Source organism: Salvelinus sp. IW2-2015, linkage group LG16, assembly GCF_002910315.2.
Source record: "Salvelinus sp. IW2-2015 linkage group LG16, ASM291031v2, whole genome shotgun sequence".
NCBI classification, from domain to species: domain Eukaryota; kingdom Metazoa; phylum Chordata; class Actinopteri; order Salmoniformes; family Salmonidae; genus Salvelinus; species Salvelinus sp. IW2-2015.
The window spans coordinates 29,544,136-29,561,674 of NC_036856.1; the positions used below are offsets into that span (position 1 = coordinate 29,544,136).

The following is a 17,539-nucleotide window of genomic DNA, read 5'->3' on the forward strand; positions in this document are numbered from 1 at the left end:
AGAGAAGTGTGGAGTGAGTGGCAGGCGAGCTTGATTGTATTCACTCTTCGCACCGATGTTATTCAGACTTTATTTCGAACCGCACCATGTCCACTGATTGACCAAACGGGTAAGAGCAGCACATAACGAAGTAACTGAGCAACTGCCTCCGAACAAGCCATCTACTTACTGGTGGCGAACTAACATTAGCTAGCTAGCTAACAAACTTGCTAGCTAACGTTAGCTAAAATGTTAACCAACTGTAATATGTCGCTGACTTTGGTGTTATTGTTGTCTTACCTCTGAAGTTTGGTGCACATACTTCACCATTGATTTTATTGCATCCAGATTGCCACTGTACACACTCGCCAGGATGGCTGAAGAACGCAGGGTCTGTAGCAGTGCCCCACAAGTTGAGTCAAAAGTGAGACAAGCTAACCGTAAATAGAGGCTTACAAGAGATTTATACTTTTTTAAATGTATGTGATTCATTTATCAAATAAACTGCTATTCAATGGAGGAATGCATTAAAAGTCATGTTTTTTTTCAGCCTCCCTCTTCATCCTCTTCAATGAGGGAACTGGAATCTAAAAACTTGCATCTCAGAAGGAAGTTAAGCTCAGTGGAGGAAGAAAGTGYTTCTGTGATGCAAGAAAACAGACAACTGATCATTGAATTGGAAGCAGTGAATCTCGAACTTGCCAGCTCCAAAACCAAAGTATTCCAGCTTATGCAATTTCGTACAACCTCTGCCATTATTAATGATTATAACGCTAATCATGCAGGCCTTTACAGAGGCCCCAAATAATTGTTACTAATGTTGGGTTTGGTTCTGCAGATGCTTAGCTTGAACTAAGACAAATTTGTTCACCTACAATGTTGACAGGTCCGGGTTCTGGGTTCCACCGTAGGGTCTAAGACTTCTAGTGTGTGTCATATGAAGGAGGAGATTCAGGGTATGGAGGCTGAGGTTGAGGCCCAAGGGAATGCACTCAGGTTGGTAGGAGAATACACATACACACACAGATACACCTTTGTGAATGCAGTTGTGCTAGATGTGTTGCCATGTTCATTGTAGAGATACAGAAAAGAGGCTGGAGGAGACTAAAGAGACATTGGTTATTAAGAGCAGACTAGTGGACCAGCTACAAGAGGAGCTGATAGCTGCTAGGGCTGAGTTAGAAAACAGGACTAATCAGGGGTTAAGGTAAGCAGTGATTCTATTTTCTTTAACAATCCCCACTTACTATAAACATGGAATTCTCAAAACATTAAGAACACCTTCCTAATATTGAGTTGCACCCCCCCTTTTGCCTTCAGAACAGCCTCAGTTAGTCAGGGCATGGACTCTACAAGGTGTCGAAAGCGTTCCACAGGGATGCTGGCCCATGTTGACTCCAATGCTTCCCACAGTTGTCAAGTTGGCTGGATGTCCTTCGGGTGGTGTACCATTCTTGATACACACAGGAAACTGTTGAGCGTGAAAAACCCAGCAGCGTTGCAGTTCTTGACACACACTGGTGCGCCTGGCACCTACTACCATACCCAGTTCAAAGGCACTTAAATCTTATGTCTTGTCCATTCACCCTCTAAATGGCACACATACACAATCCATGTCTCAAGGCTTAAAAATCCTTCTTTAACCTGTCTCCCCTTCATCTACACTGATTGAAGTGAATTTAACAGGTGACACAAGTAAGCGATCATAGCTTTCACCTGGCCAGTCTGCCATGGAAAGGACAGGTGTTCTTAATGTTTTGTACACTGTATGTATTACACATCACCTGATGACACCTCCTTGTACTAGTGCTTGTTTGTTAACCAAGATATACAGTTGAAGTCGGAAGTTTACATGCACCTTAGCCAAATACATTTAAACTCAGTTTTTCACAATTCCTGACATTTAATCCTAGTAAAAATTCCCTGTTTTAGGTCAGTTAGGATCACCACTTTATTTTAAGAATGTGAAATGTCAGACTAATAGTAGAGTGATTTATTTCAGCTTTTATTTCTTTCATCACATTTCCAGTGGGTCAGAAGTTTACATACACTCAATTAGTATTTGGTAGTATTGCCTTTAAATTGTTTAACTTGGCTCAAACGTTTCGCCTTCCACAAGCTTCCCACAAGAAGTTGGGTGAATTTTGGCCCATTCCTCCTGACAGAGCTGGTGTAACTGAGTCAGGTTTGTAGGCCTCCTTGCTCGCACACACTTTTTCAGTTCTGCCCATACATTTTCTACAGGATTGAGGTCAGGGCTTTGTGATGGCCACTCCAATATATTTACTTTGTTGTCCTTAGGCCTTTTTGCTATAACTTTGGAAGTGTGCTTGGGGTCATTGTCCATTTGGAAGACCCATTTGCGACCAAGCTTCAACTTCCTGACTGATGTTGCTTCAATATATCCACAACATTTTCCTCCCTCATGATGCCATCTATTTTGTGAAGTGCACCAGTCCCTCCTGCAGCAAAGCACCCCCACAACATGATGCTGCCACCCCCGTGGTTCACGGTTGGGATGGTGTTCTTTGGCTTGCAAGCCTCCCCCTCTTTCCTCTAAACATTACGATGGCCAAACAGTTCTATTTTTGTTTCATCAGACCAGAGGACATTTCTCCAAAAAGTACGATCTTTGTCCCCATGTGCAGTTGCAAACCGTAGTCTGGCTTTTTTATGGCGGTTTTGGAGCAGTGGCTTCTTCCTTGCTGAGCGGCCTTTCAGGTTATGTCGATATAGGACTCGTTTTTACTGTGGATATAGATACTTTTGTACCCGTTTCCTCCAGCATCTTCACAAGGTCCTTTGCTGTTGTTCTGGGATTGATTTGCACTTTTCTCACCAAAGTACGTTCATCTCTAGCAGACCGAACGCGTCTCCTTCCTGAGCGGTATGACGGCTGCGTGGTCCCATGGCGTTTATACTTGCATACTATTGTTTGTACAGATGAACGTGGCACCTTCAGGCGTTTGAAAATTGCTCCCAAGGATGAACCAGGTCTACAATTTTTTGTCTGAGGTCTTGACTGATTTCGTTTGATTTTCCCATGATGTCAAGCAAAGTGGCACTGAGTTTGAAGGTAGGCCTTGAAATACATCCACAGGTACACCTCCAATTGACTCAAATTATGTCAATTAGCCTATCAGAAACTTCTAATGCCATGATGTCATTTTCTGGATTTTTCCAAGCTGTTTAAAGGCACAGTCAACTTAGTGTATGTAAACTTCTGACCCACTGGAATTGTGATACAGTGAGTTAAGTGAAATAATCTGTCTGTAAACAATTGTTGGAAAAATTACTTGTCATGCACAAAGTAGATGTCCTAACTGACTTGCCAAGACTGTAGTTTGTTAACAATACATTTGTGGAGTGGTTGATACACTTAGATTGGAGTCATTAAAACGCGTTTATGTAAACTTCTGACTTCAACTGTATTTTCCATTCATCCCAAAGAGTTGAGCAACAGAGAAAGGAAGCTCTTGTAACTGCAGAGAGGCAGACATTGGCTCTCCGGAGTTACAAGGGAAATATGTCTGAGAAACTGAAGAAGGTATGGAATAAGATGAATGACGAGTCAAGCTATGTAAATGTATTTTAAGCCTGTTTGTTCAGAATAAATGCTTGTCAGGACATGGTGAAATGCGCTGCTTATGTTTAGACATTGAAGTCTTTGATTGTATAGCAACGGGATGCTGTGTTGTGGTCCATAGGTGTTGGACAACGAGGCCAGACTGAAGGAGGCTCTTATCCAGTGTGATAAAGAGAGAGTGGTGTGGGAGAGGAGGTGTCTTCAGCTAGAGCAGGACAAGACCGACATGAACCAGCTGATCGGGTTGGTACTCAAGTGTCTGCTCGTCATATCTTACATATTAGTTTCTGAATCAACCTCTGAAAATGTGTTTTCAACTCAAATGGATTCATCTCTGTGGTTACACTTCACTTGAATCATCTGTGATGAGGAGGACAGTGTAAAAAGGACAGTTTTGCTTAAAACCATGATATGTGGATATGGTTGAGATTTGTTGTAGTGAGTAAAATAGTAATACCACTGTGATGGACATACCTATCGTAATAGTAGTTGGGAATCTCTCTGACCAGCCAGTTGAAGGAAGAGTCGGTCAGAGCCAAGGCGGTGAGTGTAGAGAGCGCCATGTTGCGTTCTCGTCTGGAAGAGGCCTCTGTCCAGGCTGTGGAGCTGAAGAGAAGACTGAGTGACAGGGAGATAGTTGAGAAGGACATAGAGGTGTTGAGGAAGGAGTGTGGGGACCTACGCCACCTCACTACCAGCCAGGAGCAGAGACTGGAGCACTGTCAGAGAGAAGCACAGCAGAGCCAGGCTGAACAGGCCAGCCTAGAGGCCATCCTCAGCCTGCTGCATCTTAGAGAGGTGAGCCTAGCGCCATACTCCCTACTACACTCTCAAACTATACCCTCTGTGTATTGTCTATACATGCTATATTCTGTATGCTGTATGTGCCCCATAAAACCATAGTGCACCCTGCTTATTGCTAACTCAGCATACCCTCAACTCTGTTCCAGACAATGATGGTGGACAAAATGTACTATACTGTTATGTAAAAGTCACCTAAATATTTGTTATAGAGTGGAGGGGGATCACTCTGTGCTAAGCCTTGTCTGCCAGCTCCATTCTGTGATGTCCCCAAACTCAAGCCAGGTGATTTCCTTAGCTCACGTTTCAATACTATACATCGTATTGTAGTCTGTATACACTGAGTGTACAAAACACTATCATGCTCTTTCCATGACACGGGTGAATCCAGGTGAAAGCTATGATCCCTTATTGATGTCACTTGTTAAAGCCACTTCAATCAGTGTAGATGAAGGGGAGGAGACAGGTTAAAGAAGGATTTTTATGCCTTGAGACATGAATTGCGTATGTTTTCCATTTAGTGTGAATGGGCAAGTGCCTTTTGAACAGGGTATGGTAGTAGGTGCCAGGCGCACCAGTTTGTGTCAAGAACTGGAATGCTGCTGGGTTTTTTATACTCAAGTTTCCTGTGTGTATCAAGAATGGTCCACCACCCAAAGGACATCCAGCCAACTTGACACAACTGTGGGATGCATTGGAGTCAACATGGGTCAGCTTTCGACATTGTGTGGAGTCCATGCCCTGACGAATTGWGGCTGTTCTGAGGGAAAAAGGGGGTGCAACTCAATATTAGGAAGGTCTTCCTAATGTTTTGTACACTCAATGTATAGCACATATCTAATCTCCCATCTCTAGGCCATGTATACAGTAGAGTAGGTAAACTCTAACAATATCTCTCTTCCGTGCATGCTGTAACATTGTGGATACACATGAAAAATGCAAAGTATGTTTGTATCCTCCCAAAAAATGGTCTGTTTGTTTTTTGTGTCTACGGTGTGTCAGGGGAGCAGTACCAGCAGCTGCTGCCTGTGTTGCGTGCTGTGGAGCAGGAGAGAGCCAGGCAGGCAGCTCTAGCCCTGGACCTGCAGGAGAGACTAAGGCAGGCCCAGGAGGAGATGACTGCCCTACAGAACAACATGAACCAGAGAGACCTCCAGCTACAGAAACTACATACAGAGCTGCAGGAGAGGACAGTACAAATTAACCAGCTGGAGAGAGAGGTAAGGATGGACACATGAATAGTGTACTGTAACACCATTTTTATTATGAGTGGTCTCAAATCAAGGAAGAAGGCTGTATCTCAAAGGAATCTGAGGAACATAATGTCACATACCAGGAGAAGTGAGGGTCTCCCTCACAGAATCAGAGCAATAAGGCCTTAAACCAGTGCCTGAAACGAAAGATAACACTTGTTGTATACAGTATGTATACAACAAGTCTGTCCCTAGAGGTGAAGTGTTGTATTGCAGTTAAGGAGGAAGAACGTCTGCCTGGCAACTACAGAGCAACAGTTGGAGAAGAAAGATGCAGGACTTTCACAGGCTGTAGAGAAGACCACTGAGTTGGAGCAGAACCTGCTGGTAATGATGACGTGCTCAACACACACTGAAAATAAATTGTGTTGTCACTATACATGTTGGGTCTGTCTAAATCCACAAGGATGTCTCCCTGCCTTTTGATTGAGACATACCCAGTTCTCTCTTTTAACTCACATACACGTCCTTTCACACACACACAGGCTATGTTATATTTAAGTGGGCTAGTTAGTTGATGAAGTCTCTGGTTTGAAACGTAGGAGAAGAGCAGCAGTATCCAGCACTTTAAAACCACTCTGGACTTGAAGAAGAGGGATTTCCAGCAGGAGTTGGAGGAGACTCAGAGAGTTGGCTCAGAGCAACGTAAGGAGCTACAGGATCAAATCAAAATGGTGAGAGGATACATGTATTGTATTCCTTTATTCACACTTGACTGTTCATAAAAGTCACCCAAGGTTACAATAAGCAATTCCATGAACTTTACATACTTTCAGTCTTAGAATAGTTATACATGAAAGCTGGAATCCGTATACTTGGTGAAACTGCCACGTCTGTTTGTAATGTTACTGMAAACAACGACCACTGTTTTCCTTCGCACATCATTGCCCATCGTACTTGTGATAGAACTGCAGAGTATGTACTGTGAAAATATTTTGCCACGATGCTGGATGCTCCTCTACTCCGTTTCATTGACAAAACAATAACAAATGCACTGGGAGTGAAGAGTGAAGTTTCACCTTATTCTGAATTTCAGCTTTAACGTACAGTAGATGTTTTGGCACCTGCAAAGATACTTGTGTTTCCTGCTTGTTTCATGTGATTTTATGTCTGCCTGTCCTGTACAGTTGCACTCTCAGAAAGCAGAGCTGGAGAAAGGCTTCTCTTCAGCCCAGCATGAAAGACAGGAGGCCCAGCACAGAGCAGAGAGACTTCAGACCTCCCTCAACCAGCTCACGCATGCATGTCTGCCCATACACAACACTCCTCACATTACCTTTACCTAGAGTGCATTCGGGAAGTATTCAGACCCCTTGACTTTTTCCACATTTTGTTACGTTACAGCCTTATTCTAAAACGGATTAAATATAATCTTTCCCTCATCAATCTAAACACAATACCACGTAATGACAAAGCGAAAGCAGGTTTTTTACATAAGTATTCAGACCCTTTCAAGTGCTATGAGACTTGAAATTGAGCTCAGGTGTGTCCTGTTTCCATTGATCATCCTTGACATGTTTCTACAACTTGATTAGAGTCCACCTGTGGTAAATTCAATTRAYTGSACATGATTTGGAAAGGCACACACCTGTCTATATAAGGTCCCACAGTTGACAGTGCATGTCAGAGCAAAAACCAAGCCACGAGGTCGAAGGTATTGTCCGTAGAGCTCCGAGACAGTATTGTGTCGAGGCACATATCTGGGGAAGGGTACCAAAACATTTCTGCAGCATTGAAGGTCCCCAAGAACACAGTGGCCTCCATCATTCTTAAATGGAAGAAGTTTGGAACCACCAAGACTTCCTAAAGCTGATTGCCCGGCCAAACTGAGCAATTGGGGGGGAAAGGGCCTTGGTCAGGGAGGTGACCAAGAACTCAATGGTCACTCTGACAGAGTTCCAGAGTTCCTCTTTGGAGATGGAAGAAACTTCCAGAAGTGCAACCATCTCTGCAGCACTCCACCAATCAGGCCTTTATGGTAGTGTGGCCAGATGGAAGCTACTCGTCAGTAAAAGGCACATGACAGCCCGCATGGAGTTTGCCAAAAGGCACCTAAAGGACTCTCAGACCATGAGAAACAAGATTGTCTGGTCTGATGAAACCAAGATTGAACTCTTTGGCCTCAATGCCAAGTGTCACGTCTGGAGGAAACCTGGCACCATCCCTATGGTGAAGCATGGTGGTGGCAGATGTTTTTCAGCTACAGGGACTGGGAGACTAGTCAGGATTGAGGGAAAGATAAACTGAGCAAAGTACAGAGAGATCCTTGATGAAAACCTGCTACAGAGCGCTCCAGACCTCAGACTGGAGCGAAGGTTCACTTTCCAACAGGACAACGACCCTAAGCACACAGCCAAGACAACGCAGGAGTGGCTTCGGGTCAAGTCTCAGAATGTCCTTGAGTGGCCCAGCCAGAGCCCAGACTTGAACCCCATCGAACATCTCTGGAGAGACCTGAAAATAGCTGGGCGGTGACTCTCCCCAACCAACCTGACAGAGCTTGAGAGGATCTACAGAGAAGAATTGGAGAAAATACAGGTGTGCCAAGCTTGTAGCATCATACCCAAGAAGACTCAAGGCTGTAATCGCTGCCAAATGTGCTTCAACAAAGTACTGAATAAAGGGTCTGAATACTTATGTAAATGTAATGTTTCAGTTTATTTTTAATACATTTGCAAATATTTCTAAAAACCTGTTTTTGCTTTGTCATTATGGGGTATTGTGTGTAGATTGATGAGGGGGGGAAACGATTTTGTCAATTTTAGAATAAGGCTGTTACGTAACAAAATGTAAAAAGTCAAGGTCTGAATACTTTCCGAATGCACTGTAGATATTCACAGATTTATAAATCACACCCACGTCATTGAGTTTGACACAGAACGACACAGCTGGGCATCTCAGTATTAATCTGACTAGTGCTATAATCCTGTCACTTCCTAGGATACAGAGATGAGAGCCAATCAAGACCAGGAGGCCTTGAGAGCTCTCAGAGTGCAGGCAACAGAGTATACTACCAAGGTCAGTCCTTATGAAAACACATGCTATGGCAATTTAGTTATCAACTAAATCAGACTTTTTTTCCTGTATCGGTCCTGTTGCAGGTGAGGTTTTTGGAGACAGCCCTGACAACATGCCAGGATGAGTTGAGCGACTGTATGCAACAGATAAAGGGAGTGAAGGGACGCTACGAGAGAGAGCTGGAGACGAGCGCTAAAGAAGTAGAACATGAAGACCTTGCTTTAATTTCCTGTGAAACACTTACAACATTCCAGACACATTGTGTGATATCTGTGGGTGGGATGTTGTAGTCTGGTCCCAAATCTGTTTTTGCTCTCTTGCCAACTCCTTGTCACTTCTTCTCAAGCTGAGCATGACAATGTGTGGAATGACCATTCCATAAGGAGTGGACAGGAGAGCAGACTGCCACTGAGGAATTTGGGAACAATGTGAAGGATATGAGACCCCAAAAAATCTAGGATATGAGACAAAAATTAAATATATTTCTAACTTGTGAAGTGTATGGATGAAGACTAGTGAAGTTCAAACAGGCAGTTCCAGTGTTCTCTGTCCCCAGGTGGAGGCTCTGCAGGCGGAGATGAGGGGTAGCTCTCTGGTGTGTCAGAGCTCCAGTGAGCAGAACTTGCAGCTGCAGCACACCGTCCAGAGACAGCAGACCATGCTGCAGGAGAGCACCTCCCGTGTGGCAGAGCTAGAGGACAGACAGGCGCTGTTACTTGAGCAGGTAGACAGATAGATAGATACTTTACTGTCCTCAGAGAGGAAAATTATTTCCACAGCCTGTAAGTTACATACAACATAATGAGCAAACCAGCATCAGAGATTGAACATTAAATACAACACAGCAGTACATACAACATTACAGCTTTAATTGAACTCGGTGAATGAACAAATCGACTACTAGAGCGCGTGAGCTGCAGTTGTCATATCTAATGTACGAGTTTGAGATGCAATACAAATGTCCCTATTTTGAAACATTCTACATTGCTTTAACTGGTACAGTTCTTTATGTACAAAGCCAGCTTTTGTGGGCGAGCCTGAACTTCCTCTAAGGGCCCAGCAGGGTTAATAAATTGAGCTCATATCTGTTTATAACTGACTGTGCATGCTTGCTGCTCACTGTTCATGAGTGTTTTGAAAAGCCTAATTGTTTAGACAGATTCCTGTGTTCAAACTGATTACTTTCGGCTTGCAGGGGGTGACTATAGTGCAGGCCGATTTTGTTTCTTGAGCGGATGGTCGGGGGGCCGGAACATAATAATTTGTAGACTGCAATTTGACCACAAGAACAGATATAATATTTGACTAAAACATAATCATTTCAAACGTTGCTTACATTTGTATATGATCACGTGTCTCTATTATGCGTGGGAATACTTGAACAGATTTCCAAACTTAAAATCACTTGGAGCTGATTTCCTGGTGTTTTTACAGTATTTTATGTCCAACAATGATTTWAAAAAATGCTCAGAAAACTTGGGGGGGCAAATAAAACCACCGCCAGTTGGGGAACCCTGGTATAGTGGGTAAAAAGTAACTATTTGTTAAAATTTACAGTACAGTTTAGCAGACCATTTTATTATCATGGTTTGGAGGTGAGTTGAGAGGGTTCAATTCCCACACTGTGTGGTGTGTGCGTTCCTCCAGGTGGGACGCTTGGAGAAGGACCTGGAGAAAGAGAAGGTGTTAGCCTTCAAAGAGCTGAAGAGGAGAGACCAGAGAGCCCAGGAGGCCATAGAGGGACTGCAGGAGGCTAGTCAGCAGGCAGCGAGACATGAGAGAGAAGCCCTGCAACTCTCCAACTCTGTCACGTGAGACTTGTTTTTACTCCCTCTACTAGTCTTTAGTCGTCTCGGCTCTAATCTATGCTACTCGACTCTACCCTAATCTATGTTACTGTACTCTACCAGGGTTCAAAACTGTGACAAACTCTTGCGTTTGAGTGTTTGACTTGGCAGTGTGACACCAATTTTTAGTTAGGCACTAGGGTGCCTGTTTTTTTTTTTTTGCTGGTCACATTAGTTTTTCACCTCACTCAAGATTTAACCATGATTTGGTCAAAACGGTAAAGTACATTATCCACATGATTCCTGCCCTGTGGCTGTGCCTGTTTTGCTGGGGCCTACGGCTATGATGAGCGAGCCACTCCTTTCCCAGGGAACAAAATGCTCCTGGAGAAAAAAAGTGTTCCAATTTTTAAAATCCGATTGCTGGGGAAAAGCCAGCTCAGAGGTTCTCAGCTTTCTGTAGGTATAATTTTTATTTCTGAACTCTCAATTTTGACCTCAATAGCAACTATTCTTCAACCAAGATATTTGATATGGCTTTGATACAGAGTGTGTGAAATATTGCGCATTGGCTATTGCAATTGCATAGGCATAATTGAGCTGTAGGCTACAACTGCAACGTTTTTTGGACTTGACATTTACTGTTAGATTAATACATGGCTGCCAGCATTGGGTATTATGTTTAGTGTTACCGATCAAGCCAATGTGTTTTGAGATTTTGCGTACTCAGGTGGTGAATTAGCCTAGAATATTAGTGCACATGTAAAGATGTAGGCATGATTGTCTCTATTGAACAAAATACAATTCAGAACATTCTGGAGACCTATTCTAACAGTAAAATGTAACAACAATAGCTTATTTGTCAAACCAAAATTCATGACATTCACTGGATTAGGATGCAGAATATCTTAAATCATGCATTCTTTCATGGACATGTTAGATTAAACAAGTTTATTTATTTATGTATGTATTTATTACCATATCAGTAGTCTACACCTCTTAAAAGCACTTTGAATTACCTTTTATAAGATGATTACAAAGTTTTAAATTGTGTGAACTGGGAAAAATATTTGATTCAACCAAATCATGGGCTGGTGCCACCAACTGAAAAGTTAGTGGCACCAGTGCCACCAGGGGAACATGTTGGTCTGCTCTACTCTATACTACACTACTCTACTGCCAAGAACTGCACTTTACAACACTGCACACACAGGGAACATAAAGCACTTTGAATTACCTTTTATAAGATGATTACAAAGTTTTAAATTGTGTGAACTGGGAAAAATATTTGATTCAACCAAATCATGGGCTGGTGCCACCAACTGAAAAGTTAGTGGCACCAGTGCCACCAGGGGAACATGTTGGTCTGCTCTACTCTATACTACACTACTCTACTGCCAAGAACTGCACTTTACAACACTGCACACACAGGGAACATGTTGGTCTGCTCTACTCTATACTACACTACTCTACTGCCAAGAACTGCACTTTACAACACTGCACACACACGACCGCTATTAAATGTATCATTTTGATTTACTCTACTGAGACAAGGCTGCTTGTTGTTCTTGAAAATGTTATAATACTGTAATAACAATTATAGCTACAATTCCAAGTATAGCTTTTTACTAATGCTCAGACCCAACAGTAAAGCTTCATTCAAGAGTCGGTGGGTGGAAGTTCTATCAACATCTGACTTCCATCTCACCAAGTGATAAGTCTTGTCTTGTACTAATCAAGCTAGTTACTGATTGTACCAGTCAAATGAAGCAAAGTCTCCTGCATGCCTGCAGTTAAATGTTCTCCTTCAACATTGAGCCTAATGTCTGGTTGAGTGTATAATGTCAGTTAGCTGCAGGGCTTGTGAAGCCAGTCTTATGACTTGTCTGATTATAACGCTCTGTACTCAGTATTTGTTGTTTGGCGACTGTGCTCTCTGTTAGGGGTATATAAGCAGTCTAGATAGCCCATCCCCAAAAGATCAACCGGAGAACAAACACACTATAGACCAGTAGAAGGAAAAGCTTAGAGTTGTTCCATCCTGACCAGCTCAGTACAGGCCAGGGAACCAGGACATGCAGAATATCACTTTTATACTTCTCCAGACATCCCAAACCTTTTGTTATACTCACTTGGTTTCTGCGTTGCCAATTATCATTGTAATCAGTGCAAGCAACTTTAGGGTGACAGTTTACAGACATAGCGTGCCTAGTAGCCTTGTGCTCCTGTTGTTGAGGGCCAGGGTTTGTCTGTGTCCTGTCCTGCAGGCAGTTGTCAGAGGACATGAATAAGGTTCAGGGAGAGCTGAGTGAGCGAGAGCAGCAGATGCTGCTTATACGGAGAGACAGCGACACCAAGGCCTTACAGCTCTCTAAGATGGAGAAGATGCTAGCCGAGACTAGAGGAAAGCTGTACAAGAAGACAGAGTCTGGTACGGAAAGTAAAGGGCGGGACAACCGAGACAATATGGGTCTGTATCAATATCCTTACTTTAATTCACTGAGCTTCTTCTCTGAAATGCATGAGAACTGCATTGTTTTGGTTATATGGATACACTATCATAGAAGGATTCAAATGTACTCTTAGAAGAAGGTGGTACCTAGAACTGTAAAGGGTTCTTCAATTGTGTCCATAGGTTGGGAGAACCCTCTGAAAGGAAAATGTTTTTTGTTCCAAGTAGAACCTTTTCACTAATACAAGGTTCTACGTCAGGGGTGGTCAAACTTTGGATCCGGCCTGTGAGCCCATTAAAACCCCACCCAAAATTATTTTGGGATTAACACTCCAGGCCAATCTTGAATGTCTAAAATTAAATAGAAAGTATGTAGAATTAGAATGGACCTACATGCCTTTTTTTCTGGCCCGCAAATGGCTTTTGACGAACATTTTGAGAGAAAAAATCTGTGTGGCCCTCTCCTGAATTTTGAAATCCCAATGTGTCCCTTGAGCCAAAATAATTGCCCATCCCTGTTCTACATGGAACCCTTACAGGATCCCTTACACCACTAACAGGTTCTAAGTACGTAGAACCTTTTTCACCATCAAAGGGTTCTACCGGGAACCAAAAAGTRTTCTCCTATGGGGACAAACGAAGAACCCTTTTTTCTAATTCTAATTTTTTCTAATTATGTGACAGTGCATGTGCCCTTGATGATTSATTGATTTAATTTATTGGGTAAGTATTAGGCTGCTCCAGATGCATACAACATAAAAAATCATCTAAAATTAAAAAAATAAAGCCTGCAGGCTAATTTCCATTATGGTCCTCATGATTCTATAGTCAACTCGCTATCAAAAGTAGATACTTATATATTAATTAACTTTACGGAGTAAGTAACTGTGTTCAAATCAAATTTTATTAGTCACATGCGACGAATACAACAGGTGGAGACCTTACAGTGAAATGCTTACAAACGAGCCCTTAACCGACAGTGCAGTTTAAAAAAATACAGATAAGAATAAGAGATAAAAGTAACAAGTAATTAAGGAGAAGCAGTAAAAATTAACAATATATACAGGTGGGTGCCGGTACAGAGTCAATGTGCGGGGGCACTGACTAGTTGAGGTAGTATGTACATGTAGGTAGAGTTATTAAAGTGACTATGCATAGATTACAACAGAGTGGAGATGGGAGGGGGGCAGGGGCAATGTGAATAGTCTGGGTAGCCATTTGACTAGATGTTCAGGAGTCTTATGGCTTGTGGGTAGAAGCTGTTAAGAAGCATCTTGGACCTAGACTTGGCGCTCCGATACCGCTTGCCGGGTGGTTGAAGAGAGAACAGTCTATGACTAGGTTGGCTGGAGTCTTTGACAATTTTTAGGGCCTTYCTCTGACACCTGGTATAGAGGTCCTGGATGGCAGGAAGCTTGGCCCCAGTGATGTACTGGGCTGTTCGCACTACCCTCTGTAGTGCCTTGCGGTCAGAGGCCGAGCAGTTGCCATACCAGGCAGTGATGCAACCAGTCAGGATGCTCTCGATGGTGCAGCTGTAGAACCTTTTGAGTATCTGAGGACCCATGGCAAATCTTTTCAGTCTCCTGAGGGGGAATAGGTTTTGTCGTGCCCGCTTCACGACTGTAATGGTGTGCTTGGACCATGTTAGTTTGTTGGTGATGTGGACACCAAGGAACTTGAAGCTCTCAACCTGCTCCACTGCAGCCCCGTCGATTAGAATGGGGGGCATGCTCGGTCCTCTTTTTCCTGTAGTCCACAATCATCTCCTTTGTCTTGATCACGTTGAGGGAGAGGTTGTTGTCCTGGCACCACACGGCCAGGTCTCTGACCTCCTCCCTTTTAGGCTGTCTCGTTGTTGTCGGTGATCAGGCCTACCACTGTTGTGTCATCTGCAAATTTAATGATGGTGTTGGAGTCGTACCTGGCCGTGCAGTCATGAGTGATCAGGGAGTACAGGAGGGGGCTGAGCACGCACCCCTGGGTGGCCCCTGTGTTGAGGATCAGTGTGGCGGATGTGTTGTTACCTACCCTTACCACCTGAGGGCGGCACGTAGGAAGTTCAGGATCCAGTTGCAGAGGGAGGTGTTTAGTCCAAGGGTACTTAGCTTATTGATGAGCTTGGAGGGCACTATGGTGTTGAATGCTAAAGCTGTAGTCAATGAATAGCATTCTCACATAGGTGTTCCTTTTGTACAGGTGGGAAAGGGCAGTGTGTAGTGCAATGGAGACTGCATCATCTGTGGATCTGTTGGGGCGGTATGCAAATTGGAGTGGGTCTAGGGTTTCTGGGATGATGGTGTTGATGTGAGCCATGACCAGCCTTTCAAAGCATTTCATGGCTACAGATGTGAGTGCTACGGGTCAGTAGACATTTAGGCAGGTTACCTTAGTGTTCTTGGGCACAGGCACTATGGTGGTCTGCTTAAAACATGTTGGTATTACAGACTCGGACAGGGAGAGGTTGAAAATGTCAGTGAAGACACTTGCTAGTTGGTCAGCGCGTGCTCGCAGTACACGTCCTGGTAATCTGTCTGGCCCTGTGGCCTTGTGAATGTTGACCTGTCTAAAAGTCTTACTCACATCGGCTGCGGAGAGCGTGATCACACTCTTCAGGTACAGCTGGTGCTCTCTTGCATGTTTCAGTGTTATTTGCCTCAAAGCGAGCATAGAAGTAGTTTAGCTCATCCGGTAGGCTCGTGTCACTGGGCAGCTCTCGGCTGTGCTTACCTTTTGTAGTCTGTAATGGTTTGCAGGCCCTGCCACATCCAACGAGTGTCAGTGCCGGTGTAGTACGACTCGATCTTAATCCTGTATTGACGCTTTGCTTGTTTGATGGTTTGTCGGAGGGCATAGCGGGATTTGTTATAAGCTTCCGGGTTAGAGTCCCGCTCCTGACCTCTTCTTTATTGATCTAGTCACTGGTGTTTCCTGCTTTAATTTTTGCTTGTAAGCAGGAATTAGGAGGATAGAATTTGATTTATACAAGTATCTACTTTTGATAGCAATTAACTTTACAGCGTGAGTAACTGTCTGTGTTCTGATGCTATCCCTGTGTATTGTTGCAGCTTTTAGATCTTCTTTGTCTGAGCGTCTGTGTCTTTAGGGGCCACTTTCCAGGTCACAGATTAAGCAGAGTTCTTGATTTAAAATGCGCGTTCAGAATCTCGTCGAGGACTAGGCTTTATCTGGTGTTATCTCTCCCTCTGAGTGACTGTTTCTAACCTTGTTGTTCTCTGGGCCTTGTCCGGTTCAGTCCAGGATCTGGAGGAGAAGGTGCGTTTGACCAGGAAGGACAGGAGGAGCTCCCTCCACCGCACCCAGCTGCTGGAGAGCCAGATGAAGACGGTGAAGGGAGAGCTGGTGGACACACTGGACCACCTGCAGGAGCTACGAGACCGGCTGAGATGCTCACAGGCCAACGCAGAGCAGCGCAAAGTTGACATGGAGAAACTGCAAGCAGGGATGAGGTGAGAGAGCCCCAAATGCAAACAGTCCTGTCCGTTGGCCTCATCTTGTGTTCCTACAGATGAGTTGGGCAGAAGCCCCTTCATCCCTCTCCCAAGTCATTTAGTTACCTAGGCTCCATTTGGTACCTGGTACTTTGGCCTCCCACTTCACTCCTTTTCAACAATGGGGCCATAACACCTGAAGCTTGACGACAAAGCTGAATCCAAATACTTTTTTATTTGTAAAAATGTATATTGCCTCAAAGTAATGTTAAAATAATTACTGTATCTGTCGTTAAAATTTGTACTGCTTCCAAATTATTTGAAGTACTTATCTCCTTTCTTTTGCGGGCGCCGAAGACGTGGATGTCGATTATGGCAGCCCCCCGCACCTCTGATTCAGAGGGGTTGGGTTCATTGCGGAAGACACATTTCAGTTGAATACATTCAATTGGACAACTGACTAGGTATCCCCCTTTTACTCAGTTCTTTTGTGACTTGATTTTCATTGGGGGTTGATAAACACTGTGAACTTATTTCAGCTCCTATTCCCAGCACTTCTTACCCTGTCTGGGTTGTGTGGGAACTTGGAGCCAAACCAGAGTGTAAATTATTACCAAAGGACTGTAATACAAGCCAATGGGAAAGAAGCAAAAATATGATGACCATGGTTCTCTGTTTTTAACTTGTGTAAAATTAGATAAACGCTGTGTTGCTTCTGTGGTGTTCTATTGTCAAGGGTTGTCCAAGGTTATGTGCTTAAAGTAATTTTCCAGGGGACAAAGACTGAACACCCCCCACACCCCCGGTTGTCATACATCACTTGGAGGCAATTGTCACCGGTTGTGGGGAATCTGTTGCTGCTGTTTTTCAAACACACTTTCTGTGACGCAGCAGCAGCCCATACAGATTGTGTAACAAAGTTTAACTGGTGCTACTTGTCTTTTTATAAGGTAGACTATAGGCTATCGACATTACGTCCTTGCCTGCCCTCCAGTTCCAGTTCATACATTATGAAAAGAAAACATTAATATCATGCCAGTTTTATTGGGGGATTTTCCATGTGTATCCCTAGGATCATGTCTTTCATATTGTTTCATGAAACTATCTTTCAGATGCTTTGTTTCAATTGAAAATATTTGAGTGCCAAGATGTGGCTGTGACCCCACTCTCCGAGAATGTTTCAGGGGGAGTTGGGATATGCAAAAAAACAC

The 17,539-nt window shown here is 43.6% G+C and overlaps 1 protein-coding gene across 1 annotated transcript in view; it reads left to right on the plus strand.

The window, feature by feature from the left end:
• The first annotated feature begins 18 nt into the window (after positions 1–18).
• LOC111975657 (coiled-coil domain-containing protein 18-like) overlaps positions 19–17,539 on the plus strand; it is a 42,470-nt gene continuing 24,949 nt past the window's right edge. Inside the window, exons 1-19 of the mRNA XM_024004143.2 lie at positions 19–109; positions 328–403; positions 530–697; positions 866–975; positions 1,058–1,186; positions 3,430–3,526; positions 3,687–3,808; positions 4,075–4,363; positions 4,579–4,651; positions 5,369–5,586; positions 5,836–5,946; positions 6,162–6,293; positions 6,747–6,860; positions 8,560–8,637; positions 8,721–8,837; positions 9,194–9,361; positions 10,285–10,448; positions 12,692–12,894; positions 16,133–16,346. Of these exons, the coding sequence (XP_023859911.2) occupies positions 353–403; positions 530–697; positions 866–975; positions 1,058–1,186; positions 3,430–3,526; positions 3,687–3,808; positions 4,075–4,363; positions 4,579–4,651; positions 5,369–5,586; positions 5,836–5,946; positions 6,162–6,293; positions 6,747–6,860; positions 8,560–8,637; positions 8,721–8,837; positions 9,194–9,361; positions 10,285–10,448; positions 12,692–12,894; positions 16,133–16,346 (2,558 nt within the window). The 5' untranslated portion in view covers positions 19–109; positions 328–352. The remainder of the gene's footprint in view (positions 110–327; positions 404–529; positions 698–865; positions 976–1,057; positions 1,187–3,429; positions 3,527–3,686; positions 3,809–4,074; positions 4,364–4,578; positions 4,652–5,368; positions 5,587–5,835; positions 5,947–6,161; positions 6,294–6,746; positions 6,861–8,559; positions 8,638–8,720; positions 8,838–9,193; positions 9,362–10,284; positions 10,449–12,691; positions 12,895–16,132; positions 16,347–17,539) is intronic.